Source organism: Cherax quadricarinatus, chromosome 71, assembly GCF_038502225.1.
Source record: "Cherax quadricarinatus isolate ZL_2023a chromosome 71, ASM3850222v1, whole genome shotgun sequence".
Taxonomy (NCBI): domain Eukaryota; kingdom Metazoa; phylum Arthropoda; class Malacostraca; order Decapoda; family Parastacidae; genus Cherax; species Cherax quadricarinatus.
This window is the reverse complement of record NC_091362.1, coordinates 13,886,677-13,912,853: the sequence shown is the minus strand read 5'-3', so window position 1 is coordinate 13,912,853 and position 26,177 is coordinate 13,886,677. Positions and strand designations below refer to the sequence as shown.

The window sequence follows — 26,177 nt, the reverse complement described above, 5'->3', positions numbered from 1 at the left end:
ACGGATGTGTGACAAACCACTTGATGAAATGAAATGGCGATCACTTACTGATTAAGAGGAACCAAACGTCGATATTGCCCTGAATTGTCAATTATCTCCATTTGAGTCACAGTTACACAACAAAGACAGTCTTTTCATCTCTTAAATATTAGCAGGAATTCTCCTTAGAAAGATAAACCCTCGAAGTCATCTGGCAACCACTACTACTGTACTAGTATGGGCTAGTTGACCTACTGCAGTTATGTTCCCTTATATACCTTTTAAAAGGCAGGCAGCGCCTCGGGCTGACGTCAGCCGGGCAGCTGCCTGAGTCGCTGATGTATAACGGACGCCGAACACATAAAGGCCAGGAAAAGTTTTTAAAATACACTAATAAAATTTCCACGTGCAGTAAATTAAAACGTTATGTTACGCTCAATAAATTAAAATAAAGTAAGAACTAAACAATTTATTTTTATTGTGTATAGTAGAAACCCTGTTTTATCTGCCTGCTCCATAGAATTATTGAACAAATATTCTAAATACTATTGGCACCGGTCTGTAAGCTCGCCAAAAGAGAATCTGCCGGAGGCCACCAAATTTCTCGGCCCGTCCCTCTTTATATATCCTTAACCTGTTTGTATTAGATTAGTAAACTCAATACAAATCACTGTTTATCCATGTTTATATTTATCCATATATATATATATATATATATATATATATATATATATATATATATATATATATATATATATATATATATATATCGTGCCGAATAGGCAGAACTTGCGATCTTGGCTTAAATAGCAACGCTCATCTTGCCATATAGGACAAGCGAAAATTTGTGTATGCAATAATTTCGCCAAAATCATTCTGAACCTAACGAAAAAAATATATTTCACTGTTGTTGTTTATTATTAAATTATTATAAACAAATCTAAAATATATTTAGTTGGGTTAGGCTAAAATAAATTGTTCTTGTTATAATAAGGTTAGGTAAGTTTTCTAAGATTCTTTTGATAAGAACATAAGAACATAAGAAAGAAGGAACACTGCAACAGGTCTACTGACCCATGCGGAGCAGGTCCATGTCCTCTCCCCCCCGGATTAGCCCAATGACCCCCCCCCCGGATAAGCCCAATGACCCACCCAGTCTGGTCACCTCCACTCAAGGATGGAGCACTGCACCAGATCCAGCAGCACAAGCTAGTCAGGTCCAACTCACACCTACCCACACCCACTCATGTATTTATCTAACCTATTTTTAAAACTACACAACGTTTTAGCTTGAATAACTGTACTCGGGAGTTTGTTCCACTCATCCACAACTCTATTACCAAACCTGATGCAAAATTAAAAATTTTTACATTAACATTAATGAAAAAAATATATCTCTAAAGTATAAGAGAAATTTTTAGAAAGGACTTAATTTTAAATGAGTTCTTGCTAATTGACCAGTTTTACATATTATATATATATATATATATATATATATATATATATATATATATATATATATATATATATATATATATATATATATATATATATATATATATATATATATATATATATATATATATGGGGTATATTTCTGCCAAGCCAGCAGATTCACATACTTGCCCATGGTGATATTAGTTTTAATTTTGACTACAAATCTCTTGACAACATTATCGTAGGTCTCCGCTACATAAATGATCAATCTACGACGCGATATTTCTTCCTTTCAGATCTTAATTATAAGACAACACTCAGCATTAACTGAAGTCTGTAAATGTAACATCCTGAACTTTATAAAAACAATTCTAGCGGCAGAATGAGCTTATCAAATAAAGCAATGTTGCTAATGCAAATTCCTGAAAGTACTGTGTGTTTCAGATATTTCATATTCTATATAAACTTGGTAGGACGCAAGGTAAGGTCTTAGGAACACCGGTGATACAATAAACTGACCGTTTTTTATAATCTATTGGTTATGACTTGAGAAACAGTGTACGTATGTGAGCATAAGTGACTATCTTGTCTAAATATTCGCTGTAGAGCCCTTGTGGTTTAGCGCTTCTATTTTATTATAATAACGATTGTCTACATATTGTTGTTCAAACATTGCCGTCTATCTTGTTAATCAGAACATCATATAAATAAAATTTATTTCTGATTTTCCTTCATATCTGAATATGATGGAAGGCTGCAATTATTTTAATATATCTGAAGTGTTAACATGTGGCCTTTCTGGCCACACCTCAACCAAAATTTTCACGATAGCAATGTATTTTATATTCAGTCTCAAAGTATTCCATAAATAAACCGGCCAAGATTGGATTTAGAACATTGCTCCGTGCAAAACCATTGGTCTTCCTGTACAAAATATTGTTAATTCAAAAACGATCTTCAGTAACACACAGCCACTAATTGGATCATTTTCTTAGCTAGTTCTGCAAGATGTGGTTTAAGGTTTGCAACAATAATTTTGATAAATTAGACACATGTGCAACTCTTGGGTATCTTTGAGGAAACGTTTCGCCACACAGTGGCTTCATCAGTCCATACAAAGGAGGAACTTGAAGAACAGGAGGAGAATGAGGTAATCAGTCCCTCAACCTTGAGTCGATGTGGTCAGTCCATCATTCTATTCAAGATTGATGGACTGACCACATCGACTCAAGGTTGAGGGACTGATTACCTCATTCTCCTCCTGTTCTTCAAGATTCTCCTTTGTATGGACTGATGAAGCCACTGTGTGGCGAAACGTTTCCTCAATAAAGATACCCAAGAGTTGCACATGTGTCTAATTTATCAACATGTCGGTTCTCTGAACCATTCATCAAAAAAATCATTTTATCAAGGTTTACATTTAACCCAACGGGAGCCATTGTCAAGAGCGCACCAGCATCAACACTAACAGGGTTTCTAAACGACATGTATAAATTGTGCAATCTATCAGTGAAGTTTATGCAAGCTTTCTCAAACGCCAGATGTTTCACCATCCCTCTTAACAAAATAAACATCGTAATAAAGTTGGTAGAATTACCGACAATATGTAAAGTAAAAGGACACAAGTGCAACTAATGTGACATTTATTGTGGCAACGTTTCGCTCTCCAGGAGCTTATCAGGCTTGATAAAGCTCCTGGAGAACGAAACGTTGCCACAATAAATGTCACATTAGTTGCACTTGTGTCCTTTTACTTTAAAATAAACATTACATACAATAGGTCTTAGGGGACATCCGCCCTTAAATGTGTTTTTGGAAAACTATGCCTTATAGATTTTGATATTTGCAAATTTGTGCGCAAATATTATAATTATATTGAGACACGAAGTGTTGAGTTACATCACAGTGCATCAGTTGGAGAGTGCAACTTATCTGAAGGGCAGCTATACTTCAGCACAAAAGTGCCCAAGACAGCAACCATCTGGCCAAAAGGCTGGTCGGGAATCTTACACTTTCCAGGGTCGGGAATCTTACACTTTCCAGGGTCGGGAATCTTACACTTTCCAGGGTCGGGAATCTTACACTTTCCAGGGTCGGGAATCTTACACTTTCCAGGGTCGGGAATCTTACACTTTCCAGGGTCGGGAATCTTACACTTTCCAGGGTCGGGAATCTTACACTTTCCAGGGTCGGGAATCTTACACTTTCCAGGGTCGGGAATCTTACACTTTCCAGGGTCGGGAATCTTACACTTTCCAGGGTCGGGAATCTTACACTTTCCAGGGTCGGGAATCTTACACTTTCCAGGGTCGGGAATCTTACACTTTCCAGGGTCGGGAATCTTACACTTTCCAGGGTCGGGAATCTTACACTTTCCAGGGTCGGGAATCTTACACTTTCCAGGGTCGAGAATCTTACACTCTGCAGGGTCGGGAATCTTACACTTTCCAGGGTCGGGAATCTTACACTTTCCAGGGTCGGGAATCTTACACTTTCCAGGGTCGGGAATCTTACACTTTCCAGGGTCGGGAATCTTACACTTTCCAGGGTCGGGAATCTTACACTTTCCAGGGTCGAGAATCTTACACTCTGCAGGGTCGGGAATCTTACACTTTCCAGGGTCGGGAATCTTACACTTTCCAGGGTCGGGAATCTTACACTTTCCAGGGTCGGGAATCTTACACTTTCCAGGGTCGGGAATCTTACACTTTCCAGGGTCGAGAATCTTACACTCTGCAGGGTCGGGAATCTTACACTTTCCAGGGTCGGGAATCTTACACTCTGCAGGGTCGTTAATCTTACACTTTCCAGGGTCGGGAATCTTACACTCTGTAGGGTCGGGAATCTTACACTTTCCAGGGTCGGGAATCTTGCACTCTGCAGGATAGGGAATCTTACACTCTCCAGGGCTGGGAATCTTACACTCTACAGGGTCGGGAATCTTACACTCTGCAGGGTCGGGAATCTTACACTCTACAGGGTCGGGAATCTTACACTCTCCAGGGTCGGGAATCTTACACTCTGCAGGGTCGGGAATCTTACACTCTCCAGGGCCGGGAATCTTACTCTCCAGGGTCGGGAATCTTACACTCTCCAGGGTCGGGAATCTTACACTCTCCAGGGTCGGGAATCTTACTCTCCAGAGTCGGGAATCTTACACTCTCCAGGGCCAGGAATCTTAATCTCCAGGGTCGGGAATCTTACACTCTCCAGGGCCAGGAATCTTAATCTCCAGGGTCGGGATCCTTACACTCTCCAGGGCCGGGAATCTTACTCTCCAGGGTCGGGAATCTTACACTCTGCAGGGTCGGGAATCTTACACTCTCCAGGGTCGGGAATCTTACACTCTCCAGGGCCAGGAATCTTACTCTCCAGGGTCGAGAAACTTACACTCTCCAGGGTCGGGAATCTTACACTCTGCAGGGTCGGGAATCTTACACTCTGCAGGGTCGGGAATCTTACACTCTGCAGGGTCGGGAATCTTACACTCTGCAGGGTCGGGAATCTTACACTCTGCAGGGTCGGGAATCTTACACTCTGCAGGGTCGAGAATCTTACACTCTGCAGGGTCGGGAATCTTACACTCTGCAGGGTCGGGAATCTTACACTCTGCAGGGTCGGGAATCTTACACTCTGCAGGGTCGGGAATCTTACACTCTGCAGGGTCGGGAATCTTACACTCTACAGGGTCGGGAATCTTACACTCTGCAGGGTCGAGAATCTTACACTCTGCAGGGTCGGGAATCTTACACTCTGCAGGGTCGGGAATCTTACACTCTGCAGGGTCGGGAATCTTACACTCTGCAGGGTCGGGAATCTTACACTCTCCAGGGTCGAGAATCTTACACTCTGCAGGGTCGGGAATCTTACACTCTGCAGGGTCGGGAATCTTACACTCTGCAGGGTCGGGAATCTTACACTCTGCAGGGTCGGGAATCTTACACTCTGGCAGGGTCAAACCATTTGAGGTCAGGTGTAAGTTATTCTGTGGTCTTGTCAATGGACGTCTCCACAGTTAGCTTCTTCAGTCGATGTAATCAGTACACCATCCTTGAAGACGTAGTTATGAGGTGGTCAGTCCCTCAGCCTGGAGAAGGGTTCTCCTCCATATCAACTTGTCGATATCGTCTACCATTATCATATCTTTCTCGTTGCAGCTGACAAAACAACGTGATACACCGTTAATGTTACTCCTGTAGTTTTTCCCTCGTTGAAAGTTTTTTATTTTTTTTATTAATAAATACACTACTTAGGGGTTGATATGCAAGACACAAGTGCAACACTTGGGTGTCATTGTTGGTGAAACGTTTCGTCTACACAGCAGGCTTCTTCAGTCGAATACAGAGGCCACTTCTATATTGGAAACAACGGAAGCGGAGAAAATAGTTTTAAGGTGTTCAGTCCCTCGGCCTTGATAAGTGTTGAGTTCCTCACCTCAGACATCACCTCTCCACTCCTACTGTCTCCACTGTCTAAGTCGTCTCGGTGTTCCACTGAAGAACCTTGTTGCCCAGGTGATACACATGCAACTTTCTCTATTAAAAAGTCATATATATATATATATATATATATATATATATATATATATATATATATATATATATATATATATATATATATATATATATATATATATATATATATATATATATATATATATATATGCAATAAGATCACAGTAAACAGGTGATTTTAAAATACGCAAAACAACCACTGTGAAAGAGTAGTGAAATTCCCAGTGCTTTCGTGACCACTCACATAGTTCCTTGACAATGTGAGTGGTCACGAAAGCGCTTGAAATTTCACTACTCTTTCAAAGTGGTTGTTTTGCATATATATATATATATATATATATATATATATATATATATATATATATATATATATATATATATATATATATATATATATATATATATATATATATATATATATATATATGTGTGTGTGTGTGTGTATAAGGTGACTATATGCGTTCCCAGCTGTGATGTTTCCCAGGATGAACAATAGCATGTACGGCGTTGCCATGGAAACCTCCCGTCAATATCCTTCACAACGTGTCAGGTCCAGTCAAGACCTGTCAAAACTCGTCAAGACCTGTCAAGAACTACCAAGACCCGTGACGACCTGTTAAAACTCGTCAAGACCCGTCAATACATAACAAGACCCGTCACGACCTGTCTAAACTCCTCAAGACCCGACAAGACCTCTCAAGACTTTCCGTCGTGAGTCTTTTAATTTAATTACGCACCCTTGGTGCTACTGAAGGGCTCCTGATCCAAAGAAATGGAACCAGCCTTCCCTCGCCTCAAACCCGCTTTCCTCCCGGGTGCTGTTTAACTCCTGCGGGTTTAGCTTTCACGCGCTTCACGAGCGGAGGCTGCATCCCTCAGCGCTCCCTGCTCCGACAGACCCAAACAGGCTCACAGCTGATGAAGGCCTCTTGATCCGAGGAATTGGAGATTTCCTTCAATTCCACAATATGACCTCTGAAAGCTTGCCTTTATTTGAATATAATAATAATAATAATAATAATAATAATAATAATAATAATAATAATAATAATAATAATAATAATAATAATAATAATAATAATAATATCAACAACAACAACAACAACAGCAACAACAACAACAACAACAACAATAATAATGTCAATAAGACCTTAATCTGCCTTAAATATTCTCTGTCCCTAAAGCTGAAATTAAGGTAAATGCAATGTGTATATACTATACTACTCATTTCTCAGTATATATATATTTCACGGTGTATATAGAATGAGATAAAGGCATCTCTAGGTGTATATAAATTCAGAGATGCATACCGAGAGGTGTATATATATATATATATATATATATATATATATATATATATATATATATATATATATATATATATATATATATATATATATATATATATATATATATATATATATATATATATATATATATATATATATATACACTGGGATATTACACACCTCTCGGTTTTATATACACTGAGAGATATATGTACCTGTCGATGTATATGCCCCAAGAGATACACTTCTGTCGCTGTATATACCTAGAGATACATACCTACCAGTGTATATAAACTGAAAATAATACGCTTCTCTGTGTATATACACCGAGAGATACACACCTGTGGTGTATATACGCCGAGAGATACACACCTTTGGTGTATATACACCAACAAATGCACACCTCTGGTTTATATACACCGAGAGATACTCCCCCAATATAAATACCAGAGAGATATACACCTCTCGTATATACTGGTATAAGCTATGTATAGCAGTCTATTAAAAATTAATTGACAATACACAAACTAGGGCCATAATACATGCAGAAGTAACACCCAAATAGATGATAGATATAACACAGATCTGACAGACGATAGATTTAGCGGCCGAACAAATATAGATATAGGACAGATTAGAAGGTATATCCAATAGACAATAAGTTATTGGAATATCCAGTAGTTAATAGATTTAATTCTATAACCCAACTGACTACAGTTTTAATAGACGATAGATGTAATAGCATGTTCAATAGATAATAGATTTTAAATTTTTAAAGAAGATTTAGCGACATACAGTACATCATAAACAATAAATTTAACGAAAGATCCAATAGACGATTTGTCTATTGACATAGCAATAGACGATAGACTCGTAGACATACATGGCAGATAATAAATTTAATATCATATCCAATTTACGGTATTGTTAACGTTTTAAAGAACGATGTATTTTAAAGCATTCTGAATGCGATAGAGTTAATGGTGTGTGTAATAGACCGTAGGATATTACTGTGGACCGTGAAGTAAGGAGACGGACCGTGGGAATTTTAAATGGACCGTGGGAATTTTAAATGGACCGTGGGAATTTTAGATGGACCGTGGGAATTTTAAATGGACCGTAGGAAGTTTAGATGGACCATGGGAATTTTAGATGGACCGTGGGAATTTTAAATGGACCGTGGGAATTTTAGATGGACCGTGGGAATTTTAGATGGACCGTGGGAATTTTAGATGGACCGTGGGAATTTTAGATGGACCGTGGGAATTTTAGATGAACCGTGGGAATTTTAGATGAACCGTGGGAATTTTAGATGGACCGTGGGAATTTTAGATGGACCGTGGGAACTTTAGATGGACCGTGGGAATTTTAGATGGATCGTGGGAATTTTAGATGGACCGTAAGATATATATAGCTTGATCTCTTTATCTACTTATCTATCTATCTATCTATCTATCTATCTATCTATCTATCTATCTATCTATATATATATATATATATATATATATATATATATATATATATATATATATATATATATATATATATATATATATATATATATATATATATATAATTTTATTGTGAAACATTTCGTGTACGCAGTAGGTTTCTTCAGTCGAGTATAGAAGAGGCAACAGAAGCAGTAGAGATGTAAAAACGATGTAGTCAGTCCATCACCCTCGAAGACTTACTTTCGAGGTTGTCAGTCCCTCTAGGCCGAGGGACTGACCACCTCAAAACTAAGACTTCAAGTTGGACTGACTATATCGTCTTTACATTTCTACTGCTTCTGTTGCCTCTTCTATACTCGACTGAAGAAATCTACGTATTACAGAAAGTTGAACCTGAGGCGACAATTTACAAGTTCACAACGCTATGAGAATTTCTGAAAAAAGGTTTTGAACAGTCAAAGAACTGTTATTATCTTCAAAATTTAGAGACTGGCTGAAGTTAGTTAGTGAGCTCTGTTAACATTCCTAGTCTAACAGTTTACACGACTCAGACTTACTGAAATTACCGTGGCTACGCCGGTTGTGTTGAAGACTCGACATTTCTTGATCTCAGTTCGATATCTTCACAGTCCACGAAAAGTACTGCTGTTTATCACAAATTAACCTTTAAATTAAGAACAGTAAGGGAGAAGAACCACACTCTTGAGTCTGTTGTGGTGACGGTGGTCTGTTGTGGTGACAGACGGAGGTCTGTTGTGGTGACAGACGGAGGTCTGTTGTGGTGACAGTGGAGGTCTGTTGTGGTGACAGACGGAGGTCTGTTGTGGTGACAGACGGAGGTCTGTTGTGGTGACAGTGGAGGTCTGTTGTGGTGACAGACGGAGGTCTGTTGTGGTGACAGTGGAGGTCTGTTGTGGTGACAGACGGAGGTCTGTTGTGGTGACGGTGGAAGTCTGTTGTGGTGACAGACGGAGGTCTGTTGTGGTGACAGACGGAGGTCTGTTGTGGTGACAGTGGAGGTCTGTTGTGGTGACAGACGGAGGACTGTTGTGGTGACAGACGGAGGTCTGTTGTGGTGACAGACGGAGGTCTATTGTAGTGACGGTGGAGGTCTGTTGTGGTGACAGACGGAGGTCTGTTGTGGTGACAGACGGAGGTCTGTTGTGGTGACAGACGGAGGTCTGTTGTGGTGACAGACGGAGGTCTGTTGTGGTGACAGACGGAGGTCTGTTGTGGTGACAGTGGAGGTCTGTTGTGGTGACGGTGGTCTCTTGTGGTGACGGTGGAGGTATGTTGTGGTGACGGTGTTCTGTTGTGGTGACGGCGGAGGTCTGTTGTGGTGACAGTGGAGGTCTGTTGTGGTGACGGAGGTCTGTTGTGGTGACAGACGGAGGTCTGTTGTGGTGACGGAGGTCTGTTGTGGTGACAGTGGAGGTCTTTTGTGGTGACAGTAGAGGTCTGTTGTGATGACAGTGGAGGTCTGCTGTGGTGACGGAGGTCTGTTGTGGTGACAGACGGAGGTCTGTTGTGGTGACGGTGGTCTCTTGTGGTGTCGGTGAAGGTATGTTGTGGTGACGGTGTTCTGTTGTGGTGACGGTGGAGGTCTGTTGTGGTGACAGTGGAGGTCTGTTGTGGTGACGGTGGTCTCTTGTGGTGACGGTGGAGGTATGTTGTGGTGACGGTGTTCTGTTGTGGTGACGGTGGAGGTCTCTTGTGATGACAGTGGAGGTCTGTTGTGGTGACGGGGGTCTGTTGTGGTGACAGACGGAGGTCTGTTGTGGTGACGGAGGTCTGTTGTGGTGACAGACGGAGGTCTGTTGTGGTGACGGAGGTCTTTTGTGGTGACAGTGGAGGTCTGTTGTGGTGACGGAGGTCTGTTGTGGTGACAATGGAGATCTGTTGTGGTGACGGTGGAGGTCTGTTGTGGTGACGGTTTTCTGTTGACCACATCTATTGGTAATCAAATTGGAGACGAGATCGGTGAGAACAGCTCCACTTCCTTGAATCAAAAGAACTTCACAAGCACCAAGGGATGGCTGATGGTACGAAGTCTCACAGGCAGGAGTTCACACCAGGCTGGAGAGAGAGAGGGAGGGAGGGAAGGGGGGAGGCTGCCAGCCATCTATCAAAGGTTACCTTCTATTGAAGCTGAACTTTGCTTCTGCAAAATGTTGTGAAGCTGAAGGTGTGAAAGGGAGGGATGAGAGAGAGATGTGGGAGGGAGAAGCAAGAGGAAAACGTAGGAGGAAGGAAAGGTACGAAGAAGTATAAGGGGCAGCAAATGGGAGGGACGAGCTGGAGAGTAAAATTAATTGATGGAAAGTGAGAAGGGAGGCAATGAACTAGGGAATGAGGAAGATTAAGGGATAGGAATAGAGCAAAGAAGGAAAGAGTGATGATGTTCCATGGGAAACAGCACATGCGTTGGAATATGACGTAGATTACGAACAAGAAATTTATAAACAGGAACAACTTGAAGCCAAGAGAGGGAATTACAGTGTTTTAAAAGAACATTTGAGAGAAATTAAACCGAACACTATTACAGGACACAGACATAAATAATCTGCTCAGAGACTTCTGTAGTGCATGTGAAAATGGAATCAAACATTTGATTCCAAAACGGAATGTGAGACAGAATAATAAAGAAAGGTTTAATGGGAGATGCTGGAAAAGTATCAGGTAAATGAAAGGGCTTGGAATCAACACAGGAAGCCAGCCAATCAACGAACGTATCAGAGATTCACGAAATCGTAAAACCACGACCTGGAGTTTTTTCGACTGAATGAAGAATTAATCACATGTGCAACATCTGGATATCTTAATTGCAAACGTATCGCCATCCAGTGGCTTTATCAATACAAATTGAAGAACATAACTGGAAGCCAGTAGAACTATACATATATAACGAACAAATTCTTGAAGACGAGACACCAGGAGTACAGATCTGCGCTTGTGGCTACAAACAGCCAATTACAAATGGATCATTGCACATTCCTGCAAATTTCGTAGTGTTTGCACGGCAGCTGATGCACGACAAGTTGTGGCGCAGTTTAGGGAACTGGGAACGACTCAATGACGACATCTGGTAAGACGGGTCGTCGCGACTCGAGTTCTGGCTGGCTTGATGGACCTTTGATGACTTAACTTTCTATGTGATTCCCTTTAAGGGGAAGCGTGTGCTCTGATGCTGGCGATGGGTTCTTGATCCAGGGAACTGGATCTACCCTCTCCTTCCCTACATCGAGCATGATTTACAAATAACCCACGAACATGAGAAAGGAGCTTACGACGACGTTTCGGTCCGACTTGGACCATTTATAGCCACACTGTGTGATTTTGTAAATAGTTCTTTTTCAAGCCTGACTGCCTGCCATTTCCAAAATGCTATGTAATTATGATATTAATGATGATAATATTAAAAATAATAATAATAATTTAAAATAAATAATAATATTATTTTTATAGTTATTATTATTATTATTATTATTATTATTATTATTATTATTATTATTATTATTATTATTATTATTATTATTATTATTATTATTATTATTATTATTATCATTGTTATTTGATGTCTTATTTTTTTAATTTAGGACCTAATTTAACTTTCAGTGACCTAAATTTTAGGTCCCCCAAGAATTACAGTTATTTGCTCTTTTAGGTATTAAAGTATTCTTAGTAGATAGTGTACATGAGTCATGCAACCTTAACGATCTCGTATAGTCGATAGGCTTGAAACTTAATACCCCCAATTAGGCAGATGGTAAAAGTGAGGATGTAGGTGGGAATGTGGGTGGGGGTGAGTGTGTGGGTGTGGGAGCGAGTGCGGGTGAAGGTGTGGGTGCAACAGAGGTTTTGGCCTTTGCAAAGGTCGGTGTAATATCAAGCTGATATTAATAATCATATTTGGTGTCTACAACCATTCCTCTCTCTCTCTCTCTCTCTCTCTCTCTCTCTCTCTCTCTCTCTCTCTCTCTCTCTCTCTCTCTCTCTCTCTCTCTCTCTCTCTCTCTCTCTCTCTCTCTCTCTCTCTCTCTCTCTCTCTCTCTCTCTCTCTATTTTTTTACACAGGGTTCTGGCAAAGTTAAGGATCCTTTGCTTTATTAACAAGCTATTTACAAGTCTCTCTCTCTCTCTCTCTCTCTCTCTCTCTCTCTCTCTCTCTCTCTCTCTCTCTCTCTCTCTCAGTAGAGATGTAAATAAATAAATAAATAGGACAGCTGAGTTCAACCTGTTTTCATCTACTTAGAATGGAAAACTACCACCAAGAATGGTGAAGAAAGTGGCTGTTAGAGTATAAACCCAGTAAATGCAAAATATTGGAACTGGATTCTCGAGGCACTAACTCAGAAAAAATAAACAGGAATCTTTAGGTTACGGCTATCCAGAGTCTTATTTTTTTTTTTTAGCAATTTGAATTATTGTTACTTGTTGAGGGTCATGCAGAGCTTTAAGAATGGGAGCGATAAGGCTTTAACCAAGATTGGATTTTGCCGCTGAAGCAGCTAGCTTATTGTGTACCCCATATCCATCCTATGGATGGTAGCGCAGGAGCATATGGATACATAAAAGGGATAGGGACTAGGCCCTAGGAATACATCTGGATTTATATTTACAATTGACTTATCTGTTACAAGCAAATTTAGGAAATTTGCTTAATATATCTGGTATCTTATTTTTGTTAATAAGATATCTTGATGTATCTCATAGGATATTACACATTTTATCTCTATCTTCTTCAATAAGTGAGCAATAAAGCAAGCACATAGTGTTCAAGATAGTGACCACATAGCTGGTCACATACTTTGCATGTGGTTTGATCATCATCTGTGTGTCTCCCAAACTGCCAGAAGTACTTATAACCAAGCCTAAGCCTGGCCACTACATCATAAGTCAGATAGTTCACATTGCAACTTGCTCCATAAACGTACTTATCTACGTTCATGTTATCATAGTGGATGATATATCTACTCAGTCTTCTAACTGCATTCCTATAACATCCAGTTTGATTATTTACCTCTCTTCTAATGTTATTTCTAATGGTAGATACAGAGACACAAAAGTTTTTACTCTACATTTTACTTCAGATCACTTTTTTTTTGGCTTACTCGTCAAATTTATCGTAAAGGAGCAATCCAATGTATGATGGAATCCATGGCAGTTTTGCAATAATTTTTTTCCTGTATTTTTTCCCTATACATATCTGGCTTCTCCAGTGAGCATGTTGTTTAAGTCATTACGAGAGTCTAGAGTCTTCAGTGATGATCAAAGAGTCAAGATCATCCAAGGAAAGACAGAAAGCTACAATTCTTTGGCCCAGGAGCCAAAACACTACCCTTGACGGATCAAACAATCTGAAATCGACATATGGCATGAATACTGTGTGTGCCTCTACCCACGTGAGAAGTCAGTTTAAGATATTACATTGCAAACTCTACCTCACCACCTCACCACAACCCCTCCAGTTGAACACTATAATCAACCCAGCAACCCTAATAACTGCTCCTCGCAACCACGATATAATTAGAGTGGTGGGGCCACGTTACGTCACAAGGCAAACAACTCCCCGTGTTTAGAAAGCGACTCACGTGCCCTTTGTGTTGTTCTTTTTGAGAATTAAGTAGAATAATTTATTGGACTAAAGATTAATGTTTTTTTATATAACACACGCACCACTTTTTTGTGTGCTCGTGGCTGGCCCCTTGAGTGACCAGGTAGGCGAGCTGAGCAAACACTGGTCCAGGTTTCACGAGTCAGCAGAGCCTTAATCAACCTCCAGTCACCGGCGCTCTCATGAATTACTTACACCACTATTGTTGCATGGAAGAGCCACGGAGAATATATTAAAACTGCGTATTTGCTAATGTCCTCACTCAGTGCCAAGTCGTACACCGTGTGCAACATGCAAGGCTATTCCATAATGACGTTGAACAGCTGCAGTTCATATTCTGGAGTGACACATATTGATCTAATCTTTAAATAATTCTGGCATAGGGAGACATAGATTATGTTGTGTCTGCTATAAAGCCAAAACCACCAGAAAACTTAAATTAGAAATATCTGTGAATTTTTCTTAAGACTTGGGTATTTTTGACGTGAAGGAAGGAGAAATATATTTTTAACATTTCGTAACAATACTAACGCAAGATGTTAACTTAACCTTACTAACGTTAACGTTAAGTCTATCATCTATGAATTCAGATATTTCTGGGGCAGTTAATGAAGCATTGAATTAATACTCACAAAAAGTGCATATCACATATTCCATATTATTACTTTACTATTATTATTATTATTATTATTATTATTATTATTATTATTATTATTATTATTATTATTATTATTGTTCCATATTATTACTTTACTATTATTATTATTATTATTATTATTATTATTATTATTATTATTATTATTATTATTATTATTATTATTATTATTATAAGGGAGCGTTAAGACTGAAGGGGCCATTCATAGACTGAGAAATGGGAGTCAATCAGGTTTGATTTTAAGAATAACAGATCAGCTGTAATCGCCTTGTTCAAGGATCCTTAGCAAGCATAAGAACCTTTAATGTCTTAAATATTTGGGGGGTCGGGGGAATGAAGGGAGTGACTGATAACTGACCCATCTATCAATAGATAAAGAGCATCGTAAACGGGTTGATAGATATTTGTTTTTGTCTATGAGACAAGAAATTTCCGGACCTCAGTCGCCCTGCGTCCCTCCTTGCGTGAGACAACGTGGTGGCTCCTGTAATCCCAGAGACTTCCGTAATAGTCTCATGGACTTCATACGTCTCACGTAAGACTCTTAGGCGGAAACGTACACATTCTTGACAGCTTTAGAGGTTTGAGGGAGCAAAGAAAGGTCTCGGAATTCCACTATATCGTGTTTCTACCAACTAGGAGAGAGTTTTCGAAACCAAGTTCATGGGATGATAATAATAATAATAATAATAATAATAATAATAATAATAATAATAATAATAATAATAATAATAATAATAATAATAATAATTTATTTCCACATGATACATAGTTTTTCTTCACAAAACTAACGTTTAATATTATATTTGATAAATCTCTGGTTAGATGGAGGGATAAGCCAGTGGAAGGCCTCGGTCAGATATCCAAAAGCTCCATTGGCAGGTCCTCAAAGACCCGCATTCAGGAAACACTTGTCCTGTTTCCTGGCGAATTTGACCTGACCTGGCCTATGCAAAGCATTGGAGAAAAGCTAAAACCTAACACAATATTAACAGAACATAGCAGAACGTAATATACACTGAAGAGTGTTATAAAATAAGAATAATTAATTCTGATGAATCTAGAAAACACACATAGACGAAGGAAGATTAAAAACATAGCATGGGACATGACGACAAAAATTAATTTAATTCAATTCTAACCCAGTTATTTTTTTGACAATATAAAGTAGCATTTAATACAGTATCTTAAAGGCTAGGTCTTCAATGGAAATAAGTCACTCTGTCTGACTTTTTTGGGTTATTCCAGGTACTTTATACATATGCTGCTATGTATAATAATCTATGTAACTGTATTTGTGTATATCTGAATAAACTTACTTACATATAATGGTTATTTTAATTGAGAAAGTTCATTACAGTATATTAAGGTAGTAGAACTCATACGAAGAGACCAATACATAGCAGTTAGAGGGAGAGAGTGTTTGTGACCAAAGTAGGATGATGTAACACCCAGGTACCCATTTTACTGGGGGGGGTGGAGGTAATTGATTCACCGTGTGAAGCTACAGTGTCTAGGTAATTGATTTGACACAGTTCCTGAAATAACAAAAAAGGCACAGTACCGTGACTGGAACGATACATAAATAACCCGAGATACACAAATAACCCTACCGTCTCAGAGACTTTAGATAATATGTGCTGGATGTGAGTATTAAATTACATAAGAAGGGCCCAGAATGCTGCCTTGGTGGGACACCTAGATGTGTGGTAAGGGAAACAGACGAGATATGATTTATGGCTACTTGTTGATGTATGCTACAGAGCTACTCTTCTGAGTAGCTTGAGCAGAAGTGTGATGTGGGTGAGGGTACGAAAAGCCTCTCGTGGATCAGTGGAAAGTTCAGTGGGATACTCATTTATCTCAATTGGATAAACGTTGAATAAAAACTATGAATAAACGTTGTTGAACATTTTAATTACTTATTCATTAGTATTTTTTCGGGTTGAACTCAGACTGACAAAGAATATAAATATTGGTAAGGTGCACAATTGTTTGTGGATTAATTTCTTAAATATTTTTATCGTACTGAAAGATATCACACATCCACCGTTGTGGATGTGTGATATCCTGGCTCTTGAGAACACTTGGGAAGATTTGTTCCTCAGTAGATTTGTTGAAAAGTATCGCAGCAGCTGAAGATATTACTTGCACAGTTTGTTTTAGATTCTTGGTATTTCAGGTGCACTGCTACCAGCACTGGGTTTTATTACTGAAGCTATTTCTGCATGGTCAGTAGGAAGCAAATAATAAGAATTAGGACAGTTGACAGTCAGATTAGTTACTGTTGTTGGCTTCAGCGTCAGTTACGTTATTTGCAAGATTAGTCCCTCTTACGTACATTAACACAATATTCCTAGCCGAGTGATATATGTAATTCTTTCACTCTTATCAAGCACTGAATTGACGCTAAAATCGTTTGTGTAAATAGTGAAATACGAGTATCATTTTATATATTGTACCTTGTATGTATGTTATTATTGAATCATATTAGAAAATACCTCATTAATTGGTCTAACTATTCAACAACTCAGGTCGTTGCCTGAGGACACGACAACTCTGTCATGCAATCAGCGCTAGTAGTTGGGAAGCGACACGCTGGTTATATGACCAGCGTTAGCTCGTGGGGAAGCGACACCTCTAGTTGTCATGACCAGCGTTGTTTGCTCGTGGGGAAGCGACACCTCTAGTTGTCATGACCAGCGTTGTTTGCTCGTGGGGAAGCGACACCTCTAGTTGTCATGACCAGCGTTGTTTGCTCGTGGGGAAGCGACACCTCTAGTTGTCATGACCAGCGTTGTTTGCTCGTGGGGAAGAGACACCTCTAGTTGTCATGACCGACCAGCGTTGTTACCTCATGGGGAAGCGACACCTCTAGTTGTCATGACCAGCGTTGTTTGCTCGTGGGGAAGCGACACCTCTAGTTGTCATGACCAGCGTTGAAGATTGAGACACTTATGCACCATATGGGAATCTTTATTTAGGAAACGTTTCGCCACACAGTGGCTTCATCAGTCCAATACAAAGCAGAGAGGTGCAAGAAGAGGAGGAGATTGAGGTAATCAGTCCCTCAGCCTGGAGTCGATGTGTTCAGTCCATCAATCTTGTAGAATGTACAGCACAGGGCCGTAGACGTGGCTGATATACTGTAGTCAGGCGAGGCGAAGCAGGGGGAGGCGGGGTCATAGTGGTACCATCCACTAGTCGAAGTAGGTCTTCGTCCAAAGGTAGGACAAGTTGGAGAATTCTTTGTATCAAGATCCCATGATGATGCAGCGTTTGACAGTTGTGATGAATGGTTTTGAAAACCGACAAGTTGAAGATTGAGACACTTATGCACCATATGGAAATCTTTATTTAGGAAACGTTTCGCCACACAGTGGCTTCATCAGTCCAATAGAAAGCAGAGAGGTGCAAGAAGAGGAGGAGATTGAGTTTTGTGTTGAGTAGGCAAGATTGCGAGTAAGCAAGACTGCCGGTGTAAGCCGGTCCTCACTCTGACCAGGCTCGTAAGAACATAAGAAAGGAGAAACACTGGAGCAGGCCTGTTGGCCCATACTAGGCAGGTCCTTTACAATTCATCCCACTAACAAACATTTGACCAACCCAATTTTCAATGCCACCCAAGAAACAAGCTCTGATGTGCAAATCCCTCTCAAATCCATCCCCTCCCACTCATGTACTTATCCAACCTAAATTTGAAACTACCCAAAGTCCCAGCCTCAATAACCCAACTAGGTAGACTGTTCCACTCATCAACTACCCTATTTCCAAACCAATACTTTCCTATGTCCTTTCTAAATCTAAACTTATCTAATTTAAATCCATTACTGCGGGTTCTCTCTTGGAGAGATATCCTCAAGACCTTGTTAATATCCCCTTTATTAATACCTATCTTCCACTTATACACTTCGATCAGGTCTCCCCTCATTCTTCGTCTAACAAGTGAATGTAACTTAAGAGTCTTCAATCTTTCTTCATAAGGAAGATTTCTAATGCTATGTATTAATTTAGTCATCCTACGCTGAATGTTTTCTAACGAATTTATGTCCATTCTGTAATATGGAGACCAGAATTGAGCTGCATAATCTAGGTGAGGCCTTACTAATGATGTATAAAGCTGCAGTATGACCTCTGGACTTCTGTTGCTTACACTTCTTGATATAAATCTCAGTAATCTATTTGCCATATTACGTACGCTTAGGCATTGCTGTCTTGGTTTAAGGTTGCTGCTTACCATAACCCCCAAGTCCTTTTCGCAATCTGTATGGTTTAGTTCTACATTATTTAACTTATAAGTGCTAGGGTTATGGACACTCCCGAGCTTCAGAACCTTGCATTTATCTACATTGAACTGCATCTGCCACTTTTCTGACCAAGAGTAGTTTGTCTAAATCCTCCTGAAGTTCCCTAACATCTACGTTTGAATCAATTATCCTACCTATCTTCGTGTCATCGGCGAATTTGCTCATATCACTAGTAATTCCTTCATCAAGATCATTGATATATATTATAAACAACAAAGGGCCCAAGACTGATCCCTGTGGAACGCCACTTGTTACTGATCCCCACTCGGATTTAACCCCATTTATGGACACTCTCTGCTTCCTGTCTGTGAGCCATGATTCGATCCACGAGAGCACCCTTCCCCCAATGCCATGAGCTGCTACTTTCTTCAACAGTCTTTGGTGCGGAACTCTATCAAATGCCTTACTAAAATCTAAGTAAATAATATCAAATTCTTTATCGTGGTCAACAGCCTCAAAAGCTTTACTGAAGAAAGTTAATAAATTAGTTAGACAAGACCGGCCTCTTGTGAATCCATGCTGAGTATCATTAATCAAGCTATGCTTATCGAGATGGCTTCTTATAATTTGAGCTATAATTGACTCTATTAATTTACCCACAATTGAGGTCAGGCTTATTGGGCGGTAATTTGACGGTAACGACTTGTCCCCTTGATAAATTAGACACATGTGCAACTCTTGGGTATCTTTATTGAGGAAACGTTTCGCCACACAGTGGCTTCATCAGTCCATACATAGGAGAAACTTGAAGAACAGGAGGAGAATGAGGTAATCAGTCCCTCAACCTTGAGTCGATGTGTTCAGTCCATCAATCTTGAGTAGAATACGGCAGATGAGCGGAGAAGCAGCTTATAAACCGACTCAAGGTTGAGGGACTGATTACCTCATTCTCCTCCTGTTCTTCAAGTTTCTCCTATGTATGGACTGATGAAGCCACTGTGTGGCGAAACGTTTCCTCAATAAAGATACCCAAGAGTTGCACATGTGTCTAATTTATCAACATGTCGGTTCTCTGAACCATTCATCTACAGACTTGTCCCCTGTTTTAAAAATAGGAATTACATTAGCCATCTTCCACATATCAGACACTACACCTGTTTGAAGAGATAAATTAAAAATATTAGTTAATGGTTCACAGACTTCCATTTTGCATTCCTTTAGAACCCTTGAAAAAACCTCATCAGGACCCGGTGACTTATTTTGCTTCAGTCGATCTGCTTCACAACCATTTCACTAGTGACTGTGATGTTACATAATTTATCTTCTTCTGGCCCACTAGCTGTATAGTCCTTGTGGCTTAGCGCTTCTTTTTGATTATAATAATAATAATTCTGGCCCACTATAAAAATTAATTACCGGAATATTATTAGTGTCTTCCTGTGTAAAAACCGAGAGAAAATAATTTAAAATCGAGCACATTTCATTCTCTTTATCAGTAAGATGCCCATAGTTGTTTTTAAGGGGACCTATCTTATCTCTGACTTTTGTTCTATATACCTGGAAAAAACTTTTTGGGTTAGTTTTAGAATCCCTAGCAACTTTAATTTCATAGTCCCTTTTAGCTTTTCTTATCCCCTTTTTAATGTCCCTCTTAATGTCAATATACTGATTCATAAGATGACCCTCGCCTCTTTTGATACGCCTATAAATTCCTTTCTTATGCCCTAGTAGATATTTCAGCCTATTATTCATCCATTTTGGGTCATTTCTATTTGATCTAATTTCTTTACAAGGAATAAACGTTCTTTGAGCAGCATGTATTGTGTTCAGAAAACTGTCATATTGATAGCTCTCTTCGTTACCCCAGATGATAAGTGTTCTCTAAGCCCATCGTAATCTGCTAAGCGAAAATCTGGGACTGTTACTGAGTTATCCCTACTATCATACTTCCATTCAATTCTAAATGTAATTGATTTGTGGTCGCTAGCACCCAGGTTCTCTGAAACTTCTAAATTATTAACAAGGGATTCATTGTTTGCCAGAACTAAGTCAAGCAGGTTATTACCCCTTGTAGGTTCTGTCACAAACTGCTTCAAAAAACAATCCTGAACTACTAAGAAGTCGTATGATTCTAAATTCCCAGTCAAGAAATTCCAATCAATATGACTAAAGTTAAAGTCTCCTAGAATTACTACATTATCGTGCCTTGTGGCCCTAACAATTTCCTCCCATAGTAGTCCCCCCTGGTCCCTATCTAAATTTGGGGGACGGTATATCACACCTAAAATTAATTTTTCATGCCCCTCTGAAAATTCTATCCAAACAGACTCTGTATGTGTTACTTCAGACTTAATACCCGTTTTTATGCAACAGTTCAAGCGATCTCGGACATACAATGCCACCCCACCCCCCTTCCCGATACTTCTATCTACTTGGAACAATTTAAAACCCTGAATGTGACATTCTGCAGGCATGTCCCGACTTTTTGAATTAAACCACGTCTCAGTAATGGCAAATACATCTATGTTACCTGCACTAGCAACTAGTCTCAATTCGTCCATCTTATTCCTAGCACTGCGACTATTTGTGTAATAAATACTTAAAGACCCTCCTCTCTCTTTACCCTTCCTGCTCCTTTCTGTTATTCCACTAAACCTATTACTGTCCTTGTCAATTAGTGCCACTGGCTTTCCAATATCCACCTCATTTTGCCTATTACTAGTTCTTCTAGTACTCATATTACTACCCTGAGACTTCACAGTTTTCCCGCCAAAACCCATACCACTAACTATTCCTAGTTTAAAGAACTAACAGCTCCCTCCACTGCGTTGGCCAGTGCTCCCACCCCACACCTAGATAAGTGAACCCCATCCCTGGCATACATGTCATTTCTGCCATAGAAGAGGTCCCAGTTGTCAATGTTACCGCATTTTCCTTACAGTATTTGTCCAGCCAGCAATTGACACCAATTGCTCTGGACAACCATTCATTTCCAACTCCTCTCCTTGGCAAAATGCCACATATGACAGGTTTCCCACCCTTCCTCCTAATTATCTCTATTGCTGACCTGTACCTGCTAATCAGGTCCTCACTCCTACGTCTGCCAACATCGTTGCCTCCAGCACTGAGACAGATAATAGGATTGCTCCCATTACCTCTCATGATGTCATCCAGATGGCTAACAATATCCTTCATCCCAGCCCCAGGAAAACACACTCTCTGCCTCCTACTCCTGTCCTTGGAAATAAATGGTATAAAATACCGACACAATGGAAATATAAACACAAATGCAGTATAATGTGATCCTTTATTGACAATGTTTCACCCACACAGTGGGCTTTTTCAAGTCACACACGGATCTACCTGGGGTTGGAAGGTACGGGAGTATTTATAGTTCAGAATGTTGAGGTCAGGTGGAGAATGCTGCATCTGATGATCTACCGGGTGGGGTTATAGAGTCTTGGGTAGCTAGGCGGGGATATTGGACAAGTTGTGAGTAGACCTTCTGCAGTGTTCTATGTTCTTATGTGGGATAGCGATGAAGAAGTTTCTTGACGAGTGGTTCAGCTATGTTATATTTCCACTCCTATCCTTCAAGCAGAATGCCCTATCCATGTACCTAATCTGGCTATCCCCAACAACAACAATGTTTTTACCTTCCTTGGCGTCGTCCGTCGTGATGCTCCGAGTAGTAGACTCACATTCGCCAGGTAGCATTAGACCACTTGTAGAATTCGTCAAGACGTTCTCGATGGTCTTCGTTGGGGTTTCTAGGGATGTCTCACTCACGTCTGCCAATGCTTCTTTGGTGCTCGTTGTGGCATTCCCAGTAGAACACTCACATTCGTCAGGTAGCACCGAGAATGGGTTGGAAGTTTCCACGGTAGTCTTCTGGTTTCTCGTTGTTTCTGCCTCTCCAACCGTTTTCTTGATCTTCAGCTTGGTTCCATGTTGCCCGGCCACTGACCAAGCTCCCTTCTTAACCTGGGGACTCACAACAGGAGGATTACTACGAATCCTCTTGTTCTCCTCCGTTAATCGCCGTATCTCCATCTTAGCAACTCTGAGCTCTTCTCTCAGCTGCTGGTAAAGTTGCTCAAGAGAGGGCATCCTGGTTCAGATTCACAGAAAGAAGGAACACTGCAGCAGGCCTACTGGTCCATGCGAGGCAGGTCCAAGTCACCTCCCGGCTTAAACCAGTGACCCACCTAGTCAGGTCAGGTCACATCCACTTGAGGAAGGAACACAGCATCAGATCTATTAGCACAAGCTAGTCAGGTCCAACTCACTCCCACTCACACCCACTCATGTATGTATTCAACCTATTTTTAAAACTACACAACGTCTTAGCTTCTATGACGGTACTCGGGAGTTTGTTCCACTCATCCACAACTCTATTACCAAACCAGTGCTTTCCTATATCCTTCCTGAATCTGAATTTTTCCAACTTAAAACCATTGCTGCGAGTCCTGTCTTGGCTAGATAGTTTAGCACGCTACTTACATTTCCTTTAATTGCAACTGTGTCCATTTAGCTAACATTACGTCGGTAATTCTACCATTAATACCCATTAAAACCATACCACGGGTGGGGATAGAACCCAAGGTCAGAGACCAAACTCCAGACCGACACGCTAGCCACTGGACCAAACTCCAGACCGACACGCTAGCCACTGGACCAACTGACTACAATAAGATTCATCCAACTAGGTATATTTATACAACACAGGATAATTAACTCGGTAAAATGAGGCGATGTTTAGGGTACAGATGTGTTCGGATGTATTTGTAGCGAGAGACGTTGACCTGAAGCCTCTCTGTTGCAGATGACGATGAAGCCAGCGCCAGAGACGGAACGCAACACCAGCCCTCAGGACTGCGCAGGATGTGGCAAGCGTATCAATGACAGGTAAGTGGAGACTGTCTCCCACCTGTCTTATGTCATGTCTCTTATGTCTCCTGTCTTATGTCATGTCACCTGTCTTATGTCATGTCTCTTATGTCTCCTGTCTTATGTCATGTCACCTGTCTTATGTAATGTCTCCTGTTTTATGTCATGTCACCTGTCTTACGTCATGTCTCCTGTTTTATGCCATGTCTCCTGTCTTACGTCATGTCTCCTGTCTTATGTCATGTCTCCTGTCTTACGTCATGTCTGCTTTCTTACGTAATGTTTAATGTGTTTTAAATCTCCTATCTTCCACGTCTTATGTGCTCTAAAATATTTCCTGTTCCATATAATAATAATAATCATAATAATAATAATAATAATAATAATAATAATAATAATAATAATAATAATAATAATAATAATAATAATAATAATAATAATAATAATAATAATAATAATTTGTAATTACCATTGTTGTGTCTCATGCAAAGGTGCTTTATGCCCACCCTGCAAAATCTAAAGGAATATGATAAGATAAAACGCCAGTCAAATTTTAAAAGGTTTAACGAAGGAGGGGTGTTAATGTTGCAGTTTAAAAACTGTAGTGTAAAGCACCCTTCTGGCAAGACAGTGATGGAGTGAATGATGGTGAAAGCTTTTCTTTTTCGGGCCACCCTGCCTTGGTGGGAATCGGCCAGTGTGATAATAAAAAAAATAAATTAACGAGACAGAAGGCTAGCTAGCTTCAACAAAATCTAAATGTATTTTCTAGAAATCTTGCGCTATTTCATGTGTCTCCGACATCTGTAAGTGAACGCTAAGCTGGATCTACTGAAAAGGACCTCTGTGTGAGGTTGGAATACACAGTGTTCGTTATATCACGTGTGTGTTGTTCGTTTTTGCTGGTTTATGAGGTTAAATAGGTTTAATTTAGCTTTATGTTTTCAAGGACGTCCCTTGATGTTCGTGGAGGGATCCTGATATTGTTTCCAAGGTTCTGCATAACCCCTAAATGGTTAGAATCCCTTTGTATTTAATGACAGATGTTCACGTAATGTAACCAGATGTTCACGTAATGTAACCAGATGTTCACGTAATGTAACCAGATGTTTACGTAATGTAAACAATAACATTTGTATTCCTGGATCTACCTGGAGTCTTCCTGGAGCGTGTTTCGGGGGTCAACGCCCCCGCGGCCTGGGCCGTGACCAGGGTAGCCGTCCTTGACGCAGGTGTCTCTTGATGGTGTCGGCAGGTACTTGCTGAAGGCGCTGGAGATGTTCTGGCACGAGGATTGTCTCAAGTGTGGATGCTGCGACTGTCGTCTGGGTGAGGTGGGATCCACACTCTTCACCAAGGGTAACCTCATCTTGTGTCGCAGAGATTATCTCAGGTCAGTCACTTGCCAGTCACTCGGATAATTAGACAGTTTGTCCGTCAGATAGGTAACTTAGTCAGCCAGTCAGCTAGCCAGTCAGCTAGCCAGTCAGCTAGCCAGTCAGCTAGCCAGTCAGCTAGCCACCATAGCTACAACAATTCACAACTAACCAACAATATTACAACTGCAACAATTCACAATTTTCTTTAATTTATGCTGTTTTTGCAATATTTCTATATTCTCTTTACCTTAATATTTACCTACATGTCTTTACATCTTCCTAAATTATTCATTTTTTTTTTGTCCTTTCTCAGCCTTTCTCAAAATTTATCTGTCCTCATTAGCCTTTTTTTTTTTTTGGATTTTACAATTACCCTGATAAAGTCTTTCTAGATTTTTGTTTTATATTATTGAAATTTTTTTAGACTTTTGTCTTGTTTTATTTTTCTAGATTGTTTTATCTTGCTTTTATTTTTCTAGGGGGATCTGGTTTGGCCTGGATTGACTCTAGGGTGACCTGGCTTGTCCTAGATTGACCCTTGGGTGATCTGGCTTGCCCTGGGTTGCCCAAGGGTGATCTGGTTTGCCTTGGCTTGACCCTAGGGTGAGTTCGTTTGACCTGGCTTGACTCTAGGTTAACCTGGCTTGACCTGGAGTTGTTTCACTTCTCTTTATAGACTGTTCGGAACGACCGGGTACTGCTCGGCGTGTTCCAAGGTG

The 26,177-nt window shown here is 40.1% G+C and overlaps 1 protein-coding gene across 1 annotated transcript in view; it reads left to right on the top strand.

Moving 5' to 3' along the window:
- LOC128700312 (LIM domain transcription factor LMO4.2-like) overlaps positions 1-26,177 on the top strand; it is a 63,510-nt gene that overhangs the window by 13,424 nt on the left and 23,909 nt on the right. The window contains exons 2-4 of the mRNA XM_053793411.2: positions 24,015-24,097; positions 25,335-25,472; positions 26,135-26,177. The exon at positions 26,135-26,177 is cut by the window's right edge and continues 83 nt beyond it. Coding sequence (XP_053649386.1) covers positions 24,015-24,097; positions 25,335-25,472; positions 26,135-26,177 — 264 coding nt within the window. The remainder of the gene's footprint in view (positions 1-24,014; positions 24,098-25,334; positions 25,473-26,134) is intronic.